This window comes from Xenopus laevis, chromosome 1S (assembly GCF_017654675.1).
Source record: "Xenopus laevis strain J_2021 chromosome 1S, Xenopus_laevis_v10.1, whole genome shotgun sequence".
Lineage (NCBI taxonomy): Eukaryota > Metazoa > Chordata > Amphibia > Anura > Pipidae > Xenopus > Xenopus laevis.
Window position 1 is genome coordinate 24,628,105 of NC_054372.1, and position 22,403 is coordinate 24,650,507.

General features: G+C 38.6%; 1 protein-coding gene across 1 annotated transcript in view; it reads left to right on the forward strand.

Moving 5' to 3' along the window:
* The window catches only part of nwd2.S (NACHT and WD repeat domain containing 2 S homeolog), a 94,212-nt gene extending 71,962 nt beyond the window's left edge, over positions 1 to 22,250 (forward strand). Inside the window, exons 4-7 of the mRNA XM_018243086.2 lie at positions 3,383 to 3,586; positions 4,754 to 4,898; positions 11,669 to 12,258; positions 14,349 to 22,250. Coding sequence (XP_018098575.1) covers positions 3,383 to 3,586; positions 4,754 to 4,898; positions 11,669 to 12,258; positions 14,349 to 18,278 — 4,869 coding nt within the window. The 3' untranslated portion in view covers positions 18,279 to 22,250. The remainder of the gene's footprint in view (positions 1 to 3,382; positions 3,587 to 4,753; positions 4,899 to 11,668; positions 12,259 to 14,348) is intronic.
* Positions 22,251 to 22,403: the final 153 nt, after the last annotated feature.

Genomic DNA, 22,403 nt, shown 5'->3' on the forward strand with positions numbered 1-22,403 from the left:
GTAAAGCTCAGAGAACTTTATTCCCGCAATATTCAGTATATACACACACTCAACAGGATACACTATGATTAGCACTGGTCTTAAGGTGGCCATAGACGTAACAATTACAATCTTTCCAAGAAAGATCATTTGTTTCAATACACACGTGTAGAGCTGAATCGTCCGATATACAGACAGAAACAATAGAATTCTACCTGTATCTGACTATTCAGCACTAACAATGGCTGATGTTTGGGTGCCTTCAAAGTCACCCAATCAAAATTTTCTGTCCAGCCCGATCTACGAGCCGACCGATATCCAAGTTTTCTGCCAATATTGATCGGCTAGTTTCCCAACATACACACACCGAATATTGTACGAAAATTTGTATCTGTGCATCTATGGCCGCCTTTAGTCTGGGAAACACATACACAAGCAAGAGTAATTCTGCGAGACAGACTGATAGATTGTCACCTAGTTATATAACCTTTCAGCGAGGTCTGTAGATAACTTGTAAGCGATTGCTTTCACACCAAGCATGGCATTAGCAAACACAAAAACGCATTGTATCCCACACGGACAATGGAAAGCTGTCATTTTGTCTCTCTCTGCTGTTCTGTACGACAAGCAACACTCATGTCTATTGATGGATCCTCTAAATGTTAACATGAATTCTGGGTAAAACTACCTATTTGTCTTCAAAATGTGTGTTTTTGTTGAAAGTTAAAAGCCCTTCTGGCATGAGGATTTGTTCTGCATTATATTTCAGCTGATTGTGTACTCTCATACTGAAAGCTTGCGTTTTCGTTGCAGTTTCATTAGGAGGAGTATGGTGTACTAATAGCTATGTCATTATGTAGTATATTAGTAGAACGTTTATCATCATTCATATACTTGTGCCATTGGTGCGCACTTACTAAGAAAATAATTTACTAGAATATTTTTGCAAAATTAAATTTCAGTGGAAAAAACTATAATATACCAGTATTTAATGATCAAGGTCTTGGGGGGCTTGGACCCTTGTGCCAGTAGCCTTGAAGTGGAGCTTTTGATTTAAGTCCATTGCAATATGAACATGTATATTTTAAAGGGATACTGTCATGGGAAAAAAACATTTTTTCAAAATGAATCAGTTAATAGTGCTGCTCCAGCAGAATTCTGCACTGAAATCCATTTCCAAAAAGAACAAACAGGATTTTTTTATATTCAGTTTTGAAATCTGACATGGGGCTAAACATATTGTAAATTTCCCAGCTGCCCCAAATCATATGACTTGTGCTCTGATAAACTTCAATCACTCTTTACTGCTGTACTGCAAATTGTAGTGATATCACCCCCCCCCCCCCAGCAGCCTAACAAAAGAACAATGGGAAGGTAACCAGATAGCAGCTCCCTAACACAAGATAACAGCTGCCTGGTAGATCTAAGAACAGCACTCAATAGTAAAAACCCATGTCTCACTGAGACACATTCAGTTACATTGAGAAGGAAAAACAGCAGCCTGCCAGAAAGCATTTCTCTCCTAAAGTGCAGGCACAAGTCACGTGACCAGGGGCAGCTGGAAAATTGAGAATATGTCTAGCCCCATGTCAGATTTCAAAATTGAATATAAAAAAATCTGTTTACTCTTTTGAGAAATGGATTTCAGTGCAGAATTCTGCTAGAGTAGCACTATTAACTGATTCATTTTGAAAAAAACATGTTTTCCGATGACAGGATCCCTTTAAGCTAAATGTGTTGTTTTCTGGGTAAGGGGTCTTTTTGTGGATTTCCATAACCTTAATGCTACTAACACATTTAAACCTTAACCCAACAGGATTGTTTTGCCACGAGTATAGATTCAAGAAGATTAGTTACAAGGAACTATTTTATTGTTACAGAGAAAAAAAAGATCATTGCATTAATAAGAAACTTCTTAAATATCATTTTATGGAAAATGCCATTATTTGGCAGCATTTCAAAGGTTTTTGGATTATAGATCCCGTACCTGTATTTACATAAAAAACATATATCTGTCCACTGACTGCAAATAAAATGAATCAGCTTTTCCATCCAATAGGTGTAAGTTATCCTTTTTTATTAGGGTAGTACTTTAGAGTAGCAATGAGGTGTTTTCTGTAATTAACATTCTGATAAATACATTGGAATATTGATTTTGATCAATAATTGATAGTGGATGACTGGTGTCAGTTTCTCTGTGGTGCCTTACTGGGAAATCAATAAAGACATTACTGGGATGATCATTTTCTGGTCGCAAGGGTAGAATTTCATAAGCCTACATGGCTCATCTATTTATTACGTTGATCATATTTTCCATGGGAGACAATAAATCAGGATTGCCCAAAAGGTAAATCGGGTAGACCTTTAACAGGTGCTCAGTAGATCTCAAGTAGAGATGCACCGAATCCACTATTTTGGATTCGGCCGAACCCCAAAATCCTTCATGAAAGATTTGACTGAATCTGAATCCTAATTTGCATATGCAAATTAGGGGTGGGAAGGGGAAAACATTTTTTACTTCCTTGTTTTGTGACAAAAACTCACACGATTTCCCTCCCTGTCCCTAATTTGAATATGAAAATTCGGTTCGGCCGGGCAGAAGGATTTGACCCAATCCGAATCCTACTGAAAAAGACTGTAGCCTGAATTTGTCAACAAACACCTTGTCTAGATCACCCTATTTCATGCTTTTCATTCAGATATTTATTATTTTAAGGTTACATAAGAAATAGTTGTTTGTTAAATATAGCAAAATACATTTTCTCATAAATCAATATTTAAGTAATATTTTACATGGAACAGAATGCTAATACTGCTTACCGTATATACTCGAGTATAAGCCGAGTTTTTCAGCCCCCAAAATATGCTGAAAAACTCTACCTCGGCTTATACTCGGGTCAAGCGCAAAAATGGTCGCCAGCGTCTAAGAATAGTCGCCGGCATCCAAGAATAGTCGCCAGCGTCCAAGAATAGACTCCAAGAATATTCGCCGGCGTCCAAGAATGGTCGCCGGCATCCAAAAAAATCCAATTGGAGCAAAAACCCTACATTTTTTGATTGAAACTTACCAGAAGTTGCTGCATTTCTCTCCCTAGGCTTATACTCGAGTCAATAAGCTTTCCCAGTTTTTGGAGGTAAAATAAGGTACCTCGGCTTATACTCGGGACGGCTTATACTCGAGTATATACGGTATATGGATTGTAGATCATAATGGGACAACATCACTAAAAGTCGACCTCGCATTAGTAAATTATGGGCACTCCTGCTATAAATAATTGACTTCCCCATGGTTTGCCATTATAGAGATGATCTACTTTATCAATAAACTTTGTACTGATAAACCTACTGATCCGACAGGCAACTCTCTCTGATGTATAATAACTTTTCTATTGCAAATTCCCAGGGTTTGCTCGGAGAAAAATATGGAACCATCCGAATCCCGGGGGAGATTGAATCATCAGAATTTGAAATGATTCTGGATGCTGCAATCGAAGCCAAGCTGGACACAAGGACCTTAGAGGAATGGTACTGCAGGGATGAAAATGCGGTGCCCCCTGCCTATTACCTCAGGCCAAAATCAGAAATGCTGAAGAACCACCACAATCCCGTAAGTACCTAGTGATTGGGAAATTATTAAGGGGTAAGGTACACAGTTATAGTAATAAATAATACAAGGTCTTTTATATACCTGTTCCGTCTCCTGTAAAAACAATGCTAAAGAGAGTTGTGACTTTCTGGTTATGTGAGTATAGATGTTGGGTGTGGAGTAGCAGTAGGGTTGTTACTTTTGGCCCCAGCAAAACTCGGACAAGGGGGAAGGCAGGTGACATCAGGGATGTTCAAACAGCATTAGCGTGTGATTCTTTCAGCACAAGTTGTGGGAATCATGGAGTCACAACCACATTTTGGGTTCACCAGCGTCACAATTTGGCAGGAGTGATTTATTTTAAATGGAGGCTGGAAAAAGACATTTTAACAAATCGCAGAAGCAACGGACTTCCAGTTTTAGAAGAAGTTGAGTTTGGTGATCTGAAGTGCGCAAGAGACCATGGCACCATATTGTCCTATTTGAGAAGACACTGCACAACTGGAAGCAGAATTTTAGTATGTTTTTTTTTAATAAAGCACTAAAAATAGTTGACTTTTTACAGGTTGGAGGTATTTGTGGAGGGGGCTACAATTTTTCGTACATATGTCCCATGTCCCCACATACTGCACCGGCCTGGGATTCTTCCAGCGAGCACCACAGAGCGATCGTCTTCCGGTTTCTTCTGTCTTCAAATTTTCCAGGACAGACGCATGCGCAGTAAAAGTTCTGCTTTTCTCGCCACTGCTCATGCGCAACCGCGAGAAAAAAAGAAACCAAATGATCGGTCCGTGGTGCACGCTGGTATAACCATGGGCCGGTGCAGTTTTCTGCTGATAGGAGCACTGGCTTGGGGTTTCAGTAAGCAAATAAAATCACTTGGTGGTGCCTACATTTTGGCACCCCGAGTTAAAAGACCTTTCCTTCTCCTATAAGTGCGCTAGCACACAAGGCAATTAAGAACTTTTCAGAACATGCAATTTAAGGGCTTATTTCTTGTTTTGATGTACGTCAACTATAATACAATGAAACAAAGTTTAGCAATATGTGTTAGACCAACCTTAGGAGCTACTAAGAACCATTTATCTGTTTGACACAAGCATTAATGGTCACTTAGTAGTAACTCATGCATTTGTAATTAGGCCTTTTCATGAACACACGTTTTGTTCTTGTCGTATTTTGTTTTAGGACGACTCTACTACAGGTTCGGCAAACAAGAAGACGTGGCGCTCTGTCGCAGAAGAAATAAAGCAAATATTCATTACTTCTGTTAAACTGCTTCAAGAGAAAGGAAAACTGAAAAGCAACCAAGTAAAGAGATATTTATCTTCTGGTAACCAACCACTCTTTGTTATTCATACTGTATATTTCCGTATCTTGGTATTAGGCACTGCAGTAGGGAAGTGGGGGGAAAACCAGAAGATTTCTGTCTAAGTGGCATTTCCTTTCAGAAGAGAAAAAGAAACTTGTATTTGTAGGTCACGTTGTCCAGAAGTAAAAATGTCACTAAAATTCAGATCATGCCATAAATAGACAGTTTCTTTGTTGGGAAGCCCTGTGGTGTACAGTGGCACAACATGCCAGGGCTTTCATTTCAATTGAATTTTAAGCAAGCTCTCAAAGTTAAATGAAGCTCATCCGGTAGGTCAGAACATGATTTAGCACTCTAGTCAAGTAAGAGGAACAGCTGATTCAGCCATTCATTTCCTTAATGTTGATGGATTCTAAGAGCAAGAAGTAAGACAATAAATTGGAACTGAGGAAACGCAATGCATAGTTAAATGTGTCCAAAATCAAACATATATATACCCCCAAAAAGGGGATATGTATAAGAAGCGATCAGCGCCTGTGGCAACAGAAATAAAAAACAAACATAGCGCAATACGTTCACAATGTGAAATATCACCCCGTGCGTGCACTGGATGTTAAATGGATGTGTTCTCCCCTTCTCCTTCAAATGACTGTTAATGAGGGTATAAAGTGGCAATACAGGTGGACAGAAGAAAGGAAGAGTGCTTTTCCTGTGAAATAGAATATATTCCAGGGATGCAGATGCCTCCACCTTCTGTATAAAATGCCTACTTACAAACCACTGCCGTGGTATGGTGCGTTTAACATGAAGCTCTCTCAGGTTTCTCCTTCAGCGCTCACAGCTCCTTCCAAGTTCCCAAACGGGAATACAAACCGATAATAGTGTAACACCGTTTATTTAAAACATAATTAAAAACAATTAAAATTCACACTCACATTTCCCTTACGGGTTTTTGCGCATTGAGTCCAAAAAACAGTTTTTCTGGGGTCCCCAGGGGCAGTCCTGTCAGCTCACTCCAAACTCTTGTCAGCTCACTCCAGGTGCCTTGGTCTAGGTTATTGTGTCCCCCAAACTATGCCTAACGCGTTTCGCTGGGTGTTACCAGCTTCCTCAGAGGCGTCTCTCTAGTTAAATGTGTCTTGGTGGCAGTATGGAGCTACTGGAAAGCTCGGGTGCCCTGTTGAAAAGATGTTCACACAGCGGTCTTTCTTTTTCAATGTCAATACGCACAAAGCTTTGCGGCAAACTTGCATTACTATATGATTCTGCTAATACCAACATTTATAGCAGATTTATTAAGGGTCGAATAAGTAAATTTGGATTTTTCGACATGTATTTTTGGTCAAAATTCACAAATTCAAATTGGGTATAATTTGAATTAAAAATTCGCGATTTATTAAGGGTCGAATAGTAAATTCAAATTCGAATTTTCGACTTGTATTTTTGGTCAAAAACTCACAAATTCGAATTGGAAATAATCCAAACTTGATTCGAATTCAAAATTTGAGATTTATTAAGGGTCGAATAGTAAATTCGAATTTTCCACTTGTATTTTTGGTCAAAACTCACAAATTCAAATTGGGAATAATCCAAACTTGATTCAAATTCAAAATTCGAGATTTATCAAACCTTTGACCCTGGGAACAATAAGAATTCGACTATTTGCCACCTAAAATCTTGCCGAGTTCATGTAGAAGTCAATGGGAGAGGTCCGGTAACCCATTTGAAGATGTGAATAGCCTTCCTGACGTTCAAATTTTTTTCGGAAGAAAAAACTTGATTCGAGTTTAGTCGAATTCCATTGGAACCGAGTTTTCGAGTCGGTAATATTCGTTTGAGTTTTAGACATTCAAATTTTTCCTTAAATACCCTCCCTTCGAATTCAGGTATATTCAAATTTTATTAGAGTAAAAAAAAAAAATTCACATGAATTCGAAATTAGACCTTTGAGAAATGAGCCTCTAAATCTTTGGATTCCAGATGTTTCAGAGGGCAAATAACAGACACATTTAAAGGTTAAGTTAGAGATTTTCTCCAGTCTGGCAGGTTATACAGGGCTGTGGCTGGGGAAATAGTACTGAGCAGCATTCTTCGGATAGTATTGAATTACACTGACTTTTGCATGAAAACAAATGATGTTTTAGAATATACGGGATGCAGTAATGCCCTCTGAGACACTGACTACATGGGACTGGGGAAATACTGCCGGCTGCTTTTCATGTGTCAATCATGTTCATCTGTTTGTTGAGGAGCTAAATAGATATACATTGCACGGCTATACTATATTACTATATAATACACAAAAGCCATGAATATCTTGTAAATTATATCCTTATAAACGGTGAGTAGTGATGTCATCAGTTATAAACGGTGAGTAGTGATGTAATTTCTGTCACATGACTCACTAAAATTTGTGTATTATAATAAAGTACCCCCAGTTGTAAAATATGAGGATATTAGAAGTTATCTCGGAGTTCCATGACCTGTATAAAAACACTCGGCCTTCGGCCTCGTGTTTTTATATGGTCATGAAACTCCTCGGTAACTTATAATATCCTTATATTTTACAAGAGGGGGTACTTTATTCACTATATAATACACAAAAGCCATGAATATCCTGTAAATTATATCCTTATAAACGGTGAGTTCTGATGTCATCAGTTATAAACGGTGAGTTCTGATGTCATTTCAGTCACATGACTCACTGAAATTTGTGTATTATAATAAATAAAGTACCCCCAGTTGTAAAATATGAGGATATTAGAAGTTACCTCGGAGTTCCATGACCTGTATAAAAACACTCGGCCTTCGGCCTCGTGTTTTTATATGGTCATGAAACTCCTCGGTAACTTATAATATCCTTATATTTTACAAGTGGGGGTACTTTATTCACTATATTACTATAGTTTGGGGCTTGTCCTATAACAGTGAGTGGGGTTCCACCATAAAGCAGCTGCTAAATGCTGCACCTATAATGCTCTATGGTGTTACTATAACTCCATACCAAGGATATCAGGTAGAACACCCTGGGTGGCTTATTAACTAGTAGGCAAATTTGCACTAGTTAGAAAACCAGTGACCAGTAAATGTTGCCTGACACTAAGTGGCACATTTACTAAGGGTCGAATATCGAGGGTTAATTAACCCTCGATATTCGACCATCGAAGTAAAATCCTTCGACTTTGAATATCGAAGTCGAAGGATTTACCGCATTTACTTTGTTCGAAAGATCGAAGGAAAAATCGTTCGATGGAACGATTAAATCCTTCAAATCGAATGATTCGAAGGATTTTAATCCGTTGATCGAACGATTTTCCTTCGATCAGAAATTTCTTAGAAAGCTTATGGGGAAGGTCCCCATAGGCTAACATTGGTGCTCGGTAGGTTTTAGGAGGTGAAGTAGTCGAAGTTTTTTTTAATGAGACAGTACTTTGACTATCGAATGGTCGAACGATTTTAAGTTTGAATCGTTCGATTCGAAGGTCGTAGTAGCAAATTCGATGGTTGAAGTAGCCAAAAAAAACCTTTGAAATTAGACGTTTTTTTCATTCTAATCCTTCACTCGAGCTTAGTAAATGTGCCCCTAGGGGTAAGGGCACACCTGGCGATTTGGGGGGATTTAGTCGCCTGGCGACTAATCGCCTCTTCTTTGGGGCGACTAATCTCCCCGAAGGCTTCCCCCTGTCTTCCGCCGGCTATAATGAAAAATCGCCTGCAGCATGGCACACGTGGCGCTTCGTTTTCCGAAGACGCCCGAAGTTGCTTCAAGAGGAAACTTTGGGTGACTTCGGAATCTATATAAATATGGTTCCCTGTGCAGAATATCATATGCAACGTGTATTACTGACATAAATACTAATGTACCAAGAGGGTGAAATTATTGTTTACATATTCTGCTTCTGGATATATGCACACATATTTTTCTTTTGTGTAATATGCTTTTGTTTGAAATATGTATGGTGTATAAAGTGCTCTGAATTTTGATCCTGCCCTTACAGTGTTTCACCTGACTTTTAACTAACATTCCCCGTGCAGTTTTATACCAGTCACAGCAAAGTTTATTTGAGGCAGACATATCATTTTTCATACCATGAAAGCTTATCTTTTATTCATGATAGAGGCTGCCTTCCCTAAGCTGTTTGTTTGTCTTCTTCTGGATCAATGCAGAACATTTGTTACAATTTATAGCCGGTTTATTGGCACCTAGCATTCTTTACATTTCTCTGGAATAAATTGCTGTTTATTAACGGCTAAAAAGGTATAATTAAATGGAATTCAATGTAAGGCATTTTAAAAATGCTAAATGCATTTCAGTAGTAGCAGCCACAGAAATTCTAACTATAAATGCATAGGGGTATATTTATGAAAGAGTGAAGGGAGAGATCACTACAGTCCACTAGAGTGAAATGCTGCCTCTCTCCATTCATTTCTATAGGATTTTTAAAGGAGTATATATCAAATGGTGAACTTTCACTCTTTGGTAAATATACCCCATTGTGTTTTCCTACTGCAAACCCTGCTTCCTTTCATTAATATAATAGTACACTTATATATTTGAGGGTAATCCTATTGGGTCTTTAGAGGGCTTATCAAATTGTTATTAGTAAATGTAATTTTTATGGCTTTGCCTGCCATTGTGATACGTGTGGGTAAGGGGAGGTTGAAGGGGTAACTCCTTTGCTGTCGCTGAACCTGTATCAAGCATCAGGTTAGTGGAGTGTCCCTTGTCAGCAGAAGCAGTACTGACACTGACATTTAGGGGCCGATTCACTAACTTCGAGTGAAGGATTCGAAGTACAAAAACTTCGAATTTCGAAGTTTTTTTTGGGCTACTTCGACCATCGAATGGGCTACTTCGACCACGACTTCGAATCGAAAGATTCGAAGTAAAAATCGTTCGACTATTCGACCATTCAGTAGTCGAAGTACTGTCTCTTTAAAAAAAACTTCGACCCCCTAGTTCGCCATCTAAAAGCTACCGAAGTCAATGTTAGCCTATGGGGAAGGTCCCCATAGGCTTGGCTAACTTTTTTTGATCGAAGGATATTCCTTCGATCGTTGGATTTAAATCCTTCGAATCGTTCGGTTCGAAGGATTTAATCGTTCGATCGAAGGAATAATCCTTCGATCGTTCGATCGTACTATCTGCGCTAAATCCTTCGACTTCGATATTCCAAGTCGAAGGATTTTAATTCCCAGTCGAATATCGAGGGTTAATTAACCCTCGATATTCGACCCTTAGTGAATCAGCCCCATAAACTTGTCTGGAATAAATGTACCAGCTTTATCCACACTTAATACTGTGACATTTGTAGTAGTGACTTCATGAACATCTTTAGCAGAACTACGGCCCGATCTTAGCAAAATATCCTACCTTTTTGCATCTGCGGCACTGTACAGCTTTTGCAGGAGATGTAACATGATTTGCAGCGTGGTGTGTTGAAAGCACAAAAAAGTTCTTTATAGCAGTAAGAGCAGTTTCATAAGTCTCATCAGGTAATGGTAATGTATAGAATATACGCTGTCCCTCTGCTCCCAGGCAGTGAATAAGTAATTTGAATTAAAAATGAACAATCGAATTTTATCAAAAAATCGAAGGTTTTTGGGGTTTTTTCTGGACGAATAGGTCTGTTTTCGATTGAATCGTACGAATCAAAATAATAGCGCCTTCAAATCGTACGATTCTAAAGAAAAACCTTAGATTTTTCAAAGTCCACCAATTCACTCCAAATAGGTTCTAGGAGGTCCCCCATAGGCTAAAATGGCAATTCGCCAGGTTTTAGAGGGTGAATGGTCGAAGTCAAATTTTTAAAGAGACAGTACATGATAAATGTCCAAATTTAATTTCAATTTTCAAATTTGAATCGAATTTGGACTATTCCCTAGTCGAAGTACACAAAAATTTGCTTGAAATTTGAATTATTTTTTTTTATTTGAATTTTCACTTCGATCTTTGATCTGCCCCTTAAATTCACCATTAAGGGCAAGTGAGTGAGTATTCCTTTCTGAATGACAAAAAAAAACATATATGAATTTTCAGTTTAAAAATGTTTGTTTGCTCCAGGAGAAGACGTAGGGGTTATTTATCAAAATCTTTCTAATATTTGATTTAAAAAAGTCTGACCAAGCGAGAATCCACAATTAAACCTTATCTATTATTAAAAATTTAATCGGATTGGGGAAAAACTTGATAAAATCATGCAAAAACACGAATACGATTTTTTCCCAAATTGTACAATTTTTTCGGGCTTTTTCCCGAAAAGTCAGAATTTTTCGGATTTTTGCCCAGGCTAATTCCAGCACAGACCACATAAATTTCCATATAGGATAGGGACCTCTCCCATTGACTTATCTACAACGTCTGCAAATCTGTGATGGCGGATTTGGACTTTTTGCAACCACAGGGTATAATAAATCTCTAAAAAAATAGTAGTTTTTAGCATTCAGACTTTAATAAATAACCTCCTTAGAGTGGGCTTCTGACCTGCGTGTAGATAGAGGCTTGGCATTATTTGGGGGGTGTCTAGAGACTTATGGGAGGTGTATTAAATGGACTGTGGTTAATTACCACTTTTTATAGTCTCGAGCTGTAATAGTTATGTTGTTTTCTGCACCACTGTATTATTTCCATTGCTTTGGCTGAGCTACTTACCACGTCTCTTATTAAAGTGTCTTTGATCGAGAATGCATAAATGCCATAAAGCAAGGCTGGATTGCTGTTCACTGGAACTGAATTTCCTCAGTATATTGCTATACACTGTGTGATTCCCTAATTTTATTTTGTGTTTTAGCTTTGGAGGATGAGTTTGACTTTGCTCTGGGGAAACAAACGGCTGCATTCCTAAAGAAGTGCGTGTGCTACATCCGGAAAATTTCGAACATCGAGCGACACGCCAAAATTCCGGAGATGGCAAAGTACACGGATGTCATCAAAGTGGACAACAAGTACATCCGTGACCCAGAAGCTCTGGAGAAGTTAGTAAAGCTCAGGGATGAATTCATTCCAACAATCGTCGCCTCTTCTAACTTACGAGTCTATACGTCAGTGACACATTGTGACATGAAGTTGGGATATTCTCAGGAGGTGGAAAATCACTACGTCGACGGACTCGGGAAGCAGTTTTATGAAGACATGATCGATATCATTCAGGCAACTGTGCAGCAGAATTTTGAGACTGAGACTGATCCGCTTTATGACGAAATCTTGCAGCACTTATCTCTATGTAAAACATACGCATCCTTTTATGAGTACAGATGTGAAGCTCTAAACTTAGTGCATAAATACCTGCAACCTTGCAGATCAGGACATATATACCCTCTGATTATATATGGAGGTCCCTGCACTGGAAAAACCCTTTTACTAGCAGAAGTAGCAAAAAAGGTAATTTATTTTGTGTCTGTTCTAATATCGGGACAGTTAGCCCATTTATTAGGGGTTCTTATGGGTGACCTCACTACTTCATGTGGTGAGTGAAAGCATTTATTCATATTCACAGCTGCTTGCAAAACGTTCAGTGGGGAAGATTTATCAAAGATTGGAAAAAATTCCTTTATTTTTATAAGTTTTCACCTTACACTACAGAATGAAATTGTATTTCACAGCTTCTCACCTCCATTGACTACATTTGCCATAGAATTGCATGTTTTTGGCTAAGAGCCTAAAAGCTGTAGCACAAATTCTGAAAACAGAGTAGGATGGAAAAGAGCCAGATCATTAAAGTCTTGAAAGTCAATTGGGCAAATTCACTAAATGACGAGTTTTTGCGTGCGAAGGCTTCGCCATACATCACGACACTTCGCCAGGCACAAATTTGCGACCATTGCACTAATTCACTAAAATGCAACGTTGCGTCTCTGCAGCCGAACGCTGGAGAGGTTTCGCTAGCATTAATTCGTCAACGTGAGCATTTCATTGAGAACTAATGCCCTAGACATGAGCCCACCCTAAAACAAACGTGGAATGCCCATCAAATGGTTAAAAAAAATGTAAAAATAAAAATGTTTAATATTCTAAACTTTTAAAGACAATCCCGCTTTAAAACGACAGCGTTTTTTAAAAAATGTTATGACTTTTCGGCATACAGGATATGATGTCACTGACATAAGACTGAGGAGGATGAAGCTTCATCTTATCAGTTTGCCAGGTCTAAGCTGGCACTTTTGTATTTGAATTTGTAAAAATTTTTGGCCTGAGTGAATATTTGGCTGGCAAAAGGGTTCAAAACTGCACTAGCAACGGTCTCTTTCGCTAGTGAATTGTCCTCTACGCCTGTTAGTAAATTGGCGATGTCCCTGTGAATGGGATTTCTGGCGATTTTTTCGCTAGCAACGGCCACTTTGCCCTTTAGTTAATCTGCCCCATTGTCGTTTAACGATATAGCACATCTTCAGAATCTCAGGAAAAGCTTTTAAAAATATATAATGGGAATGCTAATTATGACCAGGAAAAACAGTTCCACCTTTGATAAATCTACCATATGTTAGATGGGCCTTCAGTGTTGGTCAGGGTTTGCACTCATGTAAGGCCACCAACATTGGAGAGGGTGTAATTTGTATAAAATGTGTAGTTCATATAAAAATGTGAGAAGAAAAAGCAGTCCCTGCTCTTGCCTAATGATTTTCTTAGAATTAGTTGTTATTATAATAGATGTTAAAAATAAGTAAAAGGGGACTAAGACAACAGGCGGTTCTTGTTTACCATGTTACATACATTTAAGAAGAACCCTAACATTCCCCAAGTGTTTCCTTAATACTTCTATTCATGGCAAAAAAAGATAATGCTGGGGCTACATTAGTGTTAACTGTGCACTGATAGATGATTCACACAGCAGTGAAGTCATCATGTTTAGACCACAAAGGTGGTACAATACACCATAGGCCTAATATAACAGATCAAGTTTTTTCCAGTTCTAGTAACCAACAGTGACCGTTAAATGGGCCCTACTCATTGGTTGGTTTGGATTAATACAACTGAAGCAATCTTTACACCTATTTTTACCCTTACCCTGTCTTCGGTGCTCTTTAGATGCATTGTAAGTTGTAGGAACTGGGATTCTGTAATGAGATGCAGATGTTGGACATGGTGATGAGTTACCTTTATATGGTCCATTTCAGCCTGTGCTCACACATATGTACAGTATACTTACCCTAATAACTATGGCAGAACCAATGCTGACTGCCACCTGCCTTTTAGAATTACAGTCCCTTCAGTAGGTAATATAATCCTGCAAAGCAAAGTTAGAATGTTGATACTTAGAAAATTGAAGGAGAGTCAAATGTGCCTAAACCCCATCAGATGCAGTTAGCACCAGCTGAATGTGTTGGGTTGGTGAGTGATGTCAAACGAATGCTACTAGCGAACGTTTAGATGTTCTATATTTATGTTTTGTATTATAGTATTAAGCAAAGCCATGTTTTATCAGATTGCTAAGCAAATATACTGTTTGAACCCACCATATTTCTGTATTACAGGCCTGTTCATGGCTTCAGGAAGAAATGGGACCAGACTCAGATCCTGTAGTGGTTGTAAGATTTTTAGGGTCAACAGACATGAGCTCTGCGTTACACTGCCTGCTGCAAAGCATATGCGAACAACTGGCAGTGAATTACAGATGTTTACTACAGAGTCGTCCAAAGAAGATTCTGAACCTCCACGAGCTCTTTCTGAATTTGTTGAATGAGTCTTCATTTCACAGACCCCTAGTAGTCATATTAGATGGTGTGGAGCAGCTTTCAGACAGCGACGATGCAAGAAAACTTTGGTGGCTGCCAGTTCATCTCCCCCGCACAGTTCGTATCATCATATCAACACTGCCAAACAAACACGGAATCCTCCAAAAATTACGGTGCCTTATACACAATGAGGATAGTTACATTGAACTCATTCCTAGGGACAAAAAAATGTGCAGCCAAATACTCAAGCATCAGCTACTCAGAGTCAAACGAAAAGTAACATCAGGGCAACAAATTTATGTTAATGAAGCCTTTTCAAAGTGTACTCTGCCAATGTTTGTAAATCTAACCTTTAGAGAAGTCAGGAACTGGAGATCTCATAAAGATGTTGACGGTTCAACTCTTTGTGTTACTGTTCATAGGAACATAGAGCAGCTATTCTGGTCTCTTGAAAACAAATGTGGACCAAGGTTTGTTTCAAGGGCTCTTGGTTACATTACAATGGCAACAACAGGGCTTAGCGAGGTAGAACTGGAGGACATCTTAGCACTTGATAACATTGTAATGAGCGAGGTCTTGTCTAACATGAAACCATATAGTCCATTAAGAATACCATATGTAATGATTGCCCACCTTAAGGAGGACCTTACTGGATATCTTGTAGAGAGACAGGTCAGAAATGTTACCCTTTTAGTCTGGGCAAATAGACACCTGCAACTTGTGGCTCAGAAGTTCTATCTACAGAATGCTGATGATTTACAAGAGATGCATTGCAACATGGCAGAATATTTCTTGGGCGTTTGGTCAGGTGGAATAAAGAAACCTTTTTACAGTGAGCCTCAATATTTTGAAAACTGCATTCGCAAAGAAAGTAGAAGCATTATAGACGAGAACAAGCTTTACAATGAACAAACGTCATTTGATAGGCAACCACCAGAACAACCTTGGGCATTCCAGTGCAACCCCTTAGAGCCTGATATCTTTTTTGTCAACCACAGAAAAATGACAGAATTGTTGCATCACCTGACAAGAAGTGGTATGATGGAGGAGCTGATGACTGGTATTACTATGAACTTTAGTTGGCTTTACACAATGATCAAAATAGGTCAATTGGAAAGGGCCCTGAGTGACATTGATGTAGCTTATAACTGCTCGCAACAAAAAGAATTGAAGTTTCTTGCAAGCACCCTTGAGAGCATTAAACATAAAATATTAAAGAATCCAGGGTCACTTTCTGCTGAACTACAACAAATCCTTCTGCCTGTTGTAAGCTCCTTGCCTAAGTTCCGCAACCTTCTTGTACAATGTGACAAAGATGGCCCTAAATACTGTTCTATTGTGCCCCTACATTCTTCAATGGATGTGACGTACAGTCCTGAGAGAATTTCTCTGTCCACAAGTTCATTGCATGTCATGGAGATTCTTCCAACATATAGCCCAAATATAATTATCGCTGCACTCGAAAATGGTTCTATTAGCACATGGGACGTAGACTCGAGGCAGCTTCTCAGACAAATCACAACAGCCCAGTTTGTAATTATAGGTATGAAACTTACAGCAGATGAAAAATATCTTGTTGTATCTACAACCAACAACACCCTATTAATCTATGACAACTTAAATTCATGCCTTTTGGCAGAAGTAGAAATTAAAGGTTCAAAGCACAGTGGGCTCAGTGGAGAATCTAGTGTTATCCATGGCTTTACCTTGTCAAACACACATGCTCTTGGTTGGCTGGAATCAAGCAAAAATGTTAATGTCATTGATTTGCTTTATGGGTGGCCCCTGTATAACTTCCACTGCTGGTATGAAGTCACTTGTATACAGTGTTCTTCTGATGGAATCTATGCCTTTTGTGGGCAGTACCTCAATACTACTACTATTTTTCATTTAGGGACTGGAGAAAAGTTATGTACAGTTACATCCGATTTTTCTGGTGGTTTTGTGAAATATATCCTTGTTCTTGAAACAAGTCAAGAAATGGTTATGATTGACAATGAAGGTTGCCTTTCTGTTTGGAGCATTGAGGACATAACAAACCCCCAGCTAACTGAAGAGTTCGATTGTGCAAAGGAGGACAGTGAAATGGTCAGCACTGAACTTTCTGAAGACCAAAGTGCAATCCTTATCTGCAAAGCATCAAGCATTGAACTTCTTGACACACATATGTGGAAGGTCTCAGAAAAGTTTCGGGCTAAGCATAATGAAAGATTCATATCTGCTGTGCTCTCCAAAAATTGCGACTGTATAATTGCTTCCATGGAAAATACCTCATCTGTTTTTGTTTGGCGTCGAGATACCGGTCAATGTATGGCAAGTTTACAAGAAATCTCAGGAAACATAGTAAAGTTAGTGAAATCGAGCCATCATAACTTACTCCTGTCGCTGACCGTCAGTGGTGTTCTTTCCATCTGGGATATTGATATTTTAACAGCAATGTCTAATATTGACAAAACCGGAAGAGCTATTCACAAGATTATATTGTCAAACCGAGGAGACTATGTATATTCGCTGGATGGATCAGAATCTGTTCAAAAATGGAATTTTAACACTGGTTTTATTGAGTCCTCCTTTAAGCATGAAAGTATTGTTGAAAAGTGTGTGCTTACAACGACGGGCGACCTAATGGTCACATCAGATGAGAAATGCAGCCAGTATGTATGGCACACCGGCACAGGGGAAAATCTCTTCCGAATCTGCGGACAAAGAATATCCCAGCTACTGATTACCCACAATGACCAGTTTATTGTCTCTCTCTGTGAACAAAATGCATCCAGGGTGTGGAGGTTAGCAACAGGACATAAAGTTTGTAATATCCTAGCTGCCTTTAAGAATGCACTTATAACAACTGCAAATACCTTTTTGGTTGGCATGACCCAGAACAAACTCTTAGCTGTAAGTTTATGGACAGGAAGCATAACAAAAAAATTCTGTTGTGATGACGGAGCAACAATTGTGAGTTTTCGATTAATCCCGGATTGTCCAGATTTTGTGGTTTTCCTTACATCTGCAGAAACTGTGAACATCTGGAGCCTTGCAGAGGAAGCAATTTGTAGAAGAGTTCAGCTTCCGTGTAATTTTCTGAAACATCTTGAAGACTTTGAGATTTCCCCAAATGGGAAACTTGGCATCATAACGCACGGTGATGAGAAATTTAATGTCCTTGATTTACAAAGTGGCAAACTTCGGATTGTGCATGCATCAGGGATGATATGGAAGCAGTGCCTGTCCTGCGATGGTCGTTACCTTGTCTACATTGGTTTCCGCTGTGAAGATGACGAGGATAATTCTGTCTCCAGCTTAATCGTAATGAGGCTTGCAGATGGGAAAAATATTGGTGCTTGTTCATTGTATAAGACTCCAACTTTTTTGGCTTTGTCACAGAGACACCTCAATATTATTGTTGGATTTGATGATGGAAGCCTTGGCACATACACAGTTGTGGACCGTGTTGATGCCACGTTGAAAATCAAAATCGCCACTTCAAACAGCAGGCAAAACAATAAGACGCATATATACAGACCCAAGTGCAATAACTATACTTTTAAAATCACACCTGACTGCCTATGGAGAGAATCTACTGAAGTGTTTGCCAGAGATAGTCCCATCACGGTTTCTGACTCTGGAGAAGGGACAGATACAACTCCAACCAAAAAACATAATTTTTGTTATGAGAAAATGTGTGCTGCCATTGACTGTAGAGGACAGAGCTTTGCTGCTAACAACTGATAACGCACTGGCGTGCTAATAATGAAAGAATGTTTACATATCATTGAGCTGTAAGTAAATAAGACTTCTGTTGGGCTAGAATCAGTTGGACTTTAATATCAGCAACAGCATTTTAATATTAAGCAAAAGATTTATGTATTTTTGTCAATATTGTCTTAGTCCAAGAATCAAACAGGAGGGCTATGGGTAACGCAATGAGCAATATTTTGGTAGCTATGCCAAGCTGAACATTTCTGAGAAATGTCTTCTTAGCAGCAACAAGATTATGTGTGTGACTGTATGATACCTTATCTGTGTATGGTCTTGGTAGTCTCCAGCATAGAGGCACATGCTACGTGCATTGTACCAAAATCAATTTCAGTCTATCCACTGTTTCATTGGGTTATTTTATTTATACAGTGTTATATTTGCAATCGAGTATTCTAATCCCAAGTGTAGAGCTCCAACTGTTGTAGATGTATACTGTACCTCCCAGTAATGCCTGCCATTTAAATCATGTTGGCTTGGTAAAGAAGTTGGTTGTAGTAGTTATTGGACTGCTTCAAGCCTCCTGTTGCTGCTAAAAGCATCTGTCTAACTCATATACAGAGGGAATATCCTGTAGCTCTCAACATCTGCTCAACTACAAGTCTGTTAAGAGCTATGACACACAATGCTTAGATTACTGCTACTTGTGTTGGCGATCAAAATACTTCTACCTGCTGTGGATTCCTTTCACTTGACTTAGATATGCCTTTGTTCTCCCCGTAAAACTCTGCATTTGTGTGGAGTGCTTTTTGCCCAGCTAGGGTGACTTGCTTCCCACTGCCAGAAATAATATTGATGGTAAAACACCACATATGCCATAGTCTTAAAAAGACCAGAAATAGTCAAAAAAATTTCAAATGTTGGGTATCACTTTTCTTGCTAAAGAAAACAAAGGTATCCACTAGTCTACTTCATATAAAGGTTATCGGTCAGTGAAACTAGGGAATGCTTCTGCCACTTTTTTGCCTACAGTCTTTTGGTGCCAGTGACACATTGTGAGTTGTTACAGTTAACTGAAGAGCATATATATATATTTCTAGGCTCCCCTCACCATCTAGCTCTGACTCCAGCAGAACTGAACAGTGGCCCTTTGATAACATTAATAAACACTTAGACAGAGGGACATGTGGTGGGGCCTAAGCAGAGATTGTTGTATGTTCTATGAACCTGGATGTGAAGAGAATGAGCTTTTCTGTAGCCCAGTACAAACACAAGAACCCCTTTGGCAGATCCAATAATGTTGGAGATGGGAACCAACCAGTGTTTTTTCCAGGCTCTGAGGTCACATTTGGTGATCAGACATGACTTGAACTTTCATTGATGATCATAGAAAGTTGTACTGGCCTGGGAGAAGCTACGCTGTTTCTTCTCTTTACACCCTTGCACACCAGCCAATGCAGGGAACACCCTATGCAAACCCCCTGCATGGGAAATTAAATCATGTGCCCCTGGCCCTATTTGTCCAAAGCAGATGCAAACAAATCTTTAGCAGTAGACCCTATAGGTTGTGTTTCCTCTTAAACCTTGAAGTAATTATTTGTTGGCATATAAAGCATATACATTTGTAGCTCACTGAAGTTGACATATTCCACATCGCCTACAAGTCCTCCAAAGGCTTTAAGTAAAGGAACTTTCTCCAATCAAGACATGCAAAAAACCTAGGGAAGGTGGGAAATAAGCATGATTCTTTCCATAATAATACAGCATGACATTATTTCTTTATAACATATTGCCTCCGCGTGGGGCAAATCCAGCAGTGAAAAGACACAAAAAAACATTGTTTTCCACCAGCGTTAAAATCTGAATCCCAAAAAGGTCTTGGTTTTTATTCTGTGCTTGAAATAATGAGAATATTAGACTTGCACTAGCATGATACAACTCATCCTTTGTATCCATCTGTTGCTAGAACTTACTTGTATTATATCTCTCAAGCAAGGCCCTAAATATTCTAGTTTAAGGCATGCATTGTTTTGGGATTGACACCTGCTTTACCATATCAGTTATTGTCTGTGATGCAGATTATTTGACCAACAGAATACTCTGGGATTAACATAAATGCCTGCATATTGTCTGAAACCATTCTAAAGTATAAATATAGATATATATGAAAAGGTTCTATACTATTTTGAATTTACAGTAAATTTTGTACTTGTTACGCTGACCATTCTGCCAAGGGACTGTTCTAAACCTTTTTTTACAACTTGTTTGAATATGATGTTACCAAACATTGATGAAAACGCAAGAGAACACCCTCATATAATATTTTGCTTAATGGGAAAGGTTTGAATTTGAGACATAAGAGCATATTTAAAAAAAGATAAAAATAGAGTTCACCACTTCAGCAGAGAGGAATTTCCAAGCTCTCAACCTATGTAAAATATTTAGTAGCCAGTTTATCAAAGGGTGAACTTTTGTGTTTACTCTTTGATAACTTAAATCATAACTTGATGCCCTTACAAACTGTATACAAGTGAATAGAAAACTGGTATGTACCCCTCTGGTGACCTCTGTTTTCACTCTTTGATAACTAGGTTCCTGTATGTGTTATGCATCATGTTGTTTTCCACCATTTCATTCCAGTTCATTGAAGTTCTGAATTTATACTAAGGTTTAAATCTGAGCCATAAGGGCATATACATAAAAGGGTAAAAAATATAAAGCTATTTGCCAGAGAAGAATTTCTCAGCTCTACATTAAACCATAAGGGAGAAAAAAAGAGCTCACCCCTACACCATGTGGGGTATTTAGCTGACTCTGTGTTCACCCATTGATAACTATGCCCCAATAAACCCTATACAAGTGAGTAGACAGCTTGTGTATTCACCTCTTGTCAACTTTATGTTTATTCTTTGATGACTATGTCCCAGTATGTAAGGGGGAAAAAGAGCTCACAAATTCACCATGTAGGATATTTAGCGAACCCTGGTTTGACCCTTTGATAACTATATCCTTAAAATGCTATACAAGTGAATAGAAAGTTTGAGTATTCCCCTCTGGTTAACTTTATTTTCACTCTTTCATAACTATGCCCTAGTATGTGAAGGGTGAAAAGGGAGCTCACCACGTCACCATGTAGGATATAAAGTGGAATGTTTATCAAAGGGTGAACTCTGTTTGTTTCTTTCTTTGAGATATAGGTATATGTGCACTTAGAAACCCTATAAAAGTTAATAAAAAAGCTTGGGTATTCCCCTCTGGTGAACTTTATTTTCACTCATTCATAACTATCCCCCAAAATGTGCAGGGTCCACTTCATTTTATTGAATTGGAGACATATGGGCATATCCATAAAAGGGTGAAAATTACTCAGCTGTATATTAAACCATAAGGGTGAAAAATAGCTAGCCACTTCACCATGTAGAATATTTAGCGAACTCTGTTTTCACCCTTTGATAACTATGCCCTTAAAAACCCTATACAAGTGAATAGAAAGTTTTATTTCCCTCTGGTGAACTTAATTTTCACTCTTTTATAACTTTGCTCCAGTATGTTTATTACATTTCACCATTTAAAAGGACTTCCTGTTAGCGAGTACAAGCATGTTTTGGCACTGATGCAGCTGAACTGAAGCTCTTTGCGTAGGGGTTCTGCAGTTCCACATAAAGGTTGTTTGTTGGAACAAGCTTTCCTGGTTGAGAATGCCCAGCTATGATTCAAGCTGACAACTTTGTGGTTTGTGTATAAGCCAAAATAGTCTCTCTGTATAAATATGACAAGTGTCTTGAATTATTTTTTCCTATCTTGTTTGCATATGGATAGAGGAGAATGAATGTTTTTATGTAAACTTTGTATTATTGGGAATATTTGCCCTACGAAAAGATTTATATTTTCATAATTGTTTAACTTAGTTACTTTTTGTTACAGAGTTAAAACTAATGCAGTCTTCAAACAATATAGTCCTGTGTATGCATTGTTTGTATGAATAAAGCAACCAACTTATATTGACCACTGCTGTGAGACGGCTCTTTATAAAATAGGCATCAGATTGAGATTGTCTGAATGAGATTGAGTTAGTCATGGGTGCCACTCATAGATGGAGAAATAGTTCCATCCATCCAATATTGATCATCACGAGCAGCATCTATTAAAACTTCAAGC